This window comes from Amblyomma maculatum, chromosome 3 (assembly GCF_055883805.1).
Source record: "Amblyomma maculatum isolate TAMU_Amacu chromosome 3, ASM5588380v1, whole genome shotgun sequence".
Taxonomy (NCBI): domain Eukaryota; kingdom Metazoa; phylum Arthropoda; class Arachnida; order Ixodida; family Ixodidae; genus Amblyomma; species Amblyomma maculatum.
The window spans coordinates 104,258,453-104,264,459 of record NC_139346.1 but is presented as its reverse complement, the minus strand read 5'-3'; the positions used below and the strand labels follow the sequence as shown (position 1 = coordinate 104,264,459).

Below are 6,007 nucleotides of genomic sequence, written 5' to 3'. Positions count from 1 at the left end.
AACACAAGCTGCTTTGTGATGAACGTGGACATGAGCTAATAGTCAGCCACATTTTGCTGTCATGCGTACAACTTGAAACTGAGAAAAAAATGTTGCGCTGTTCTACGAAGAAGAGTCCCTTTCACACAAAGCGAAGCTAAAATGCTTTTCTTGATTTGTATTGTATATTCTCGTTTTTAAAAGGACCAAACCTACTAAACAGAATGTTGATAATTACCACCCATAAATACCCTAATCTTGGTTGTTTATACACCACTGCATGGAACACAAAACACAAATTACAAGGCGAAATTAAGCCTCGATGACGGTCTACCAGCGGATCACATAAATAATGATGAAGATTCTTTAAAAGAACAAGTAGAAAGCGCTATTCCTTCTCTCCAGTGTTATTTGAATACTGTTGATCATGATTATAGCTCACGAAAGTTCTCATGTCGGCCTACCAGCGCAAGAGCGAATAGGGCTAACCCATGTTTTTCAAAAATCAAAAGTGGCCCTTCAAGCATACCACGAAGAACACTTTATGATGATATTCAGGTAAAACCAACAATGTATTGAATGCGAGTTCGAGAATGACTAGGTAACGGGGTAGCGAACAAAAAGTCAATGTTAGCGGCTGATTATTTCACAAGGTTCAGCACTAGTGTTGCGGCTAACAATCCAGTCCTGCAGCCACGGCAGTGCCTTACGGTGGCGTGCTCTGACCCTCCACCTGTGATTCGAGCCCAGCGATCCATTGGCCCGCAACACGCTTTGCCACAGCAAGTCAACATTCTGATAAATGTGGTTCGGCGAGCCTACGTTAACAAACAGTACCCACTTCTTGACCGTCTCCGTGCCATTTGGAACTGCGTAGCTGAAGTATCGCGTAATGTCCACCATGTCTATCCGCGCTAAAGATGCCAGGATTCCGGTCACGTAAACATCGTCGACCCAGTAGACTGGAACATGAGTTGCTTGTTCGTAGAGCGTGGCCAACACCGACGGCCGCATCATGTAGGCAGCTCCGGCACAGTAAGCGGGATACTTATCTGGTGAGTACTGTTCCTTGCTCACATACCATTTTGAATCTTTCTTTCGATACGGTTTGACTTTGGCGTACAGCAGGCAGTGAATGCCGTTGAGCTCCATGGCACGGCTAGAAACGTACGACGATAAAGCGAACACGTTTACCAACACGTCGTCATCCATCTTCACGATAATTGTGTTGTCTGTAAGGTTGCAGTTGTCAGAGACCCACCTTGCAGCGTTCAGAAACTTCAGCGTCAGGTTCCTGTAGGTATCCGTGAAGTTGAGCACGACGATGTCGCCCTCCCGATTGGCTTCTTCCTCGACGGCTCGCCGTTCCGACACATTTTGCGCCTCACCGACAAAAAACAGAAGGGCGGAGTTGACAAACGCCTCGATATCACGGCCACCGATCGTGCGGCGTAACACGGCGCGCTTGGCAGCATTTCCCGGAGCTGTGTGCACAAAATACAAAACTCTGAGACCTTCCCGGCGGCAGGACAGGGCTCCGTCCAGTCGGCTGGCTTCCGCTCGATCTGTTTGGTTGCCATCCTCGAAACTCTCATTCCTCTGGCTGGAAGAGTCTTGGCGTTGGGAAGAAGATGCATGGAAGGCGTATTCGATGACTGTGACTGTGAACAGAATCCCGAACAGACATATGCCACCAATGGCGATGCGCACAATCTTTCGCGTAAAAAACATCCCCAGTTGTGCGCAACGCTAGCAGAGAGATATGCGATGCTGCTACTTTCACAGAGTGAAACGCAAGCTTGGGGAGATAACACCGTCGCAAACTGAACGCTTGAAGGCGTTGAATGAGAACAACGTTGGAGCTATGAGGAGGATACAAACACTTGCATCAAGCGCAGGCGGCTGCTTTTACCATGTCGTCTAGCATGCTGCCTGCAGACTAAGTAGGAGATCCCTTCAACCGCCTTCTCGTTTCTGTGCACGTGTATTAAAAAACGACGAGAGCGCCTGTTTGAGCGCCGGCGCTATTGTTCACGGAAAGGTTAGGCAAGTCGTAATTAATCATTCTCAAAGCTTCGTCTTTAGCTCCGGCATTTTTCCTACACGTGCCCTGGGGTGTCAGTGCTTTCGTCTTAAATAGCAGCACCAAAATTATGAAAGGTTTTGCGTATAAAATTTGTATTAGCTCATCGCAGAAGAAGTGCCACTGATTGGGTGCCTCGCTTTTCTTGCAGCAGCTGCTGAATGAATATACTAAAAATATGGAGCCCAGTCTAGCTCCGACTTTAAGTGTGTGATGCGATAGCTTTAGTGGCTTTCGTCTCCTGCTGCCTTTGCAGTTACTCATTCGCTTGATTGTCATTCCTGCTCGCTTCATTATTGCCTGTTAACAACTGTGCCTCTAATATTGTAAACGTAATAAACGCAATTATTAGCATGCAATCCGAATTCATGATTTCGTTCAGCCGCCAGACTTTAGCGACCGCTCGACACATATAAGAAACACTGAATTAACAAAGCCGCCTCGAAGTGACTGCCTGGCCAAGGGATTTCAATTGGTATACACATTCAAGAGTCAGTCCTGGAAAATTCATTCCTATGCGAGCCTCTCATCTCAAATCAGCAACCTGATTTGGCAGATGCTACCCATTGTGACAGCATGTGATAGTGTTGCGTCACACAAATAATCAATTGATCAATGCTCACGCATGTCATCTACCTATTACCACATGCCAGACCCATGCTCGTTTTTTGTTGCTCAGAAGACCGACAATGCCGGATTTTCTAAAAAGTGAGGCCTTTGACGCAATTGCGTTAAAGCTGAATAGGACGCCGCATTGAGGGTCTCAAAGCCAGCTTAGGAAGTTGGCAGAGCCTAATTACCGAGCCAGCAGGGCAATAACAGCTGCAGCGTACCTGTGCTTGTGCCTACCTTCGTGAGAAACAGGTAACCACAGCTAAGCCCAACGCTTAAATTACTTTTGATAATATGAGTCATTATGAGCAGATGGCGCTTGCATTTCGCTGCGCCCTTCACCATTCGCACGCATGCAAATTAAGAACAGGTTCTCACTTATTAGCAAAATGACGCTCTATAGGGGCGGCGCTGTAAAATTGACTTAGCAGTCCTTTATATACGGCGTCTGCAATGTCTGATGCGTCATTAGTATGCGCGGAGGGCTCAGAAGACTACATAATCGCACTGAAGGCGAAAGCACCAACTACTTTTTAAGGCGCTTGCAGTCAACATGTAATCCACTATAATCCAGCTTATATCACTACATCTCATCTTTTCCTTCAACATAATCCACCGTACTCCAACCTAATGCAACATACTCTAAAGTAGTGTTTCTCAAGTGGTGTTTCGGGGACTCCTGGGCTCATCGAAGCGGTTTTCAGGTTCCGCGAAGTCAACTCTCACACACACAAAAAAGAAAAGTCACGCGATAGCTACGGCCTGGCTATACTGTTTTTCAGGATTAAAAACACTTCAAAGCCAGTTTAACTTTCACAAAGCGAAAGAAACAGGAGAGGCGCAGTGAAATGGAGAGAACGGGACAGACAGCGTGTACGGCGTTTTGATGTCGGCATTTGTGAAACTCGGGCTCTGGCTGCAGTGCTGGGCGCGGCTGCAATGCAAAGCGTCTCGAGTGTCCGAAGGCCGAGAAGCGCGGTGTTAAGAAGAGTCGAATTTCTTCTATTGGCGTGTATACTGGCGCCGACGCGTCTCCTTTTTGCCAAGTCCTCTGCAGGCCATGGCACGCTGGTTTATCAAGTAGGCATTTTTTAGGCGCCATATTAACATTGACTCAACATGATCTTCACGCGCTGATTCCAAAACTACGGGAACAATCCACACAAAAGTGTCGGACAGGATGCCACACCCGTCCCCTTCTTACGCCTGATCTTAAGAGGTCCCCCACCACTTCCACTGGCCTACAAGGGGCCCCTGACATATCCATGGCTGATAACCATTGCTCTAACGTAATGTTTTCAGATTCTTCTTGAATGCGTTTTAGTATTACTGTTACGGACTTCTCAAACAGAGCACGGAGGAAGAAAGAAGGAAGAGGAAGAAGTAGTGTGCGCGCCCGTTCGACCTTTGTCTTGTGGCACTTGTGTCGTCCCCGCCAGCCGTGTGTACCCAGCGTACTGAACCGACTAGAACGTCTCGGTCGCGACGCTAAGGGCGTAACATTGTGGTGGAGGTGCGGGGTACCGATTCCTGGCGCTATAGACAGAACCGACACAACTGGAGCCTCGCCGGAGTCGTCGCCTTGTGGGCCTCGAACCGCAAACCAGCGCCATGCAATCGGCCAATGACCCGCAAGCAGCCCGTGGTGACGCGGTGATCCAGGCTGAAGACCGGCCTGCGGGCGCAGCGAACAGTTCGCATCACTATCGGGAGCCCCGGACTTTCGCGGGAGCGGCAGGCGAGGACGTTGACGAGTGGTTGACCCACTACCAACGGGTGAGCCGCTACAATCGTTGGGACGCCGCCGCTAAGCTCGCAAACGTGGTTTTCTTCCTGACCCATACCGCTCTTGTTTGGTTCGAAAACCACGAAGACTCTCTTACCACATGGGACCGTTTCGTTACTGAATTGCGGCAGTGCTTCGGCGACTGTCTTGCACGAAGGAAGCGAGCTGAACACACGCTTACGCACAGAGCTCAGCTACCTGGAGAAACGTGTACAACTTACATAGAGGAGGTCCTGAAACTATGCAAAACAGCAAGCGCTAATATGACCGAGGAAGATAAAGTAGGACATCTTCTAAAGGGCATCGCAGATGATGTTTATAATTTTCTAATTGCCAAAGGTGACCTGAACGCCGTCTGTGATGTAATTCGGCATGTTCGCACATTCGAGACATTGAAGACTCGTCGCATAACGCCAAAATTTGGGCGGCTCGCCAACGTTCCATCTGTGGCGAGCATTGAAGACAACTTCATGGACTTGTCGTCGACGATCCGGCAAATAGTTCGCGAGGAACTGCAGCGGTTTGAGCCCCCTGTACGGTCTCCATCATCTTTGCCCACTGACGTTGTCGGCTCTCAAGGGCCTACCTCCTTGCTCCCATCGATGCCCGCTGTGAATTCTATCAATACGGCACACGCGGACGTTTACTCCAACAGCCCGACGCCAAGGTTCGACAGCCCTGGTCACCCGCCTCGCTACGACTCGCGCCCGACTAACTTCTTGTCGCACTATGATCAGCACTATGAGTACCATCCTCAACCACCACCTGCTCGCTATTTCCGGCGTCCAACCCGAAGACCTGAAGATGAGTTTCGCTACCCAATGCACCCTGTCTCCTCGGAGCCCTCCATGGGACAAGTTTTTCGTCGCACAGCCCCCGTGTGCCGACGCTGCGGCATTGAGGGGCACATAGCTCGATACTGCCGCAGCCGCCCACTCGCCCGTTAAGATCGGCCCGTCCAAAATGCTCCGCCACGTAACCGTTTCTACGACTCTAATTGGCAATGGCCCCCATCTTCGTATGAATATCCCCAGACCAACGGACCGCGCAACCACTCTCCTGCTTCCGAACGAAGTGTCTCACCACCACCTGCCTCTTCTGCGCGCCGTTTTCCGTCACCACGACCACGACCACGACGGCGGTCGGCATCGCCTTTGCCGGAAAACTAGTCAGCGCGGCCGCTGGAGGTCAGGCCGCTGGAGACTGTGCGCTGCCTCAAGAAATTCCTCCATCTGTTGTTATGTTAAAGAAGACGGTCTATGTGCTTGTGGATGGTGTGGCGACAATGGCTTTAGTGGATACCGGGGCAACCATTTCAATAATGAGTTTATCGTTTAAGAAGCGGTTAGGACGCAAAGTTATGTTTGTTTGGGACAGAAATGTGAATTTTCATGGCGCGGGTGGTGAAGTGTTGTGTCCCCTAGGAATGTGTAGTGCTTCAGTGTCCCTGGGTGGAACGGTATTCGCAGCGGAGTTTGCAGTGCTTTCGCGATGTACCCATGACATAATTCTAGGTATTGACTTTTTGAGAATGTGTGGCGCTACGG

At 49.7% G+C, this 6,007-nt stretch overlaps 1 protein-coding gene across 1 annotated transcript; it reads right to left on the bottom strand.

The window, feature by feature from the left end:
• Window positions 1–236: 236 nt before the first annotated feature.
• Window positions 237–1,950, bottom strand: LOC146195465 (beta-1,3-galactosyltransferase 5-like). The gene has a single exon (XM_084597831.1). It carries the CDS (start codon window positions 1,708–1,710, stop codon window positions 610–612), a length of 1,101 nt encoding a protein of 366 aa, XP_084453957.1. The 5' UTR covers window positions 1,711–1,950; the 3' UTR covers window positions 237–609.
• Window positions 1,951–6,007: the final 4,057 nt, after the last annotated feature.

What these genes read in the sequence shown, in the direction of transcription:
- LOC146195465 (XM_084597831.1), bottom strand. Translation starts at nt 1,710, where the DNA reads ATGTTTTTTACGCGAAAGATTGTGCGCATCGCCATTGGTGGCATATGT.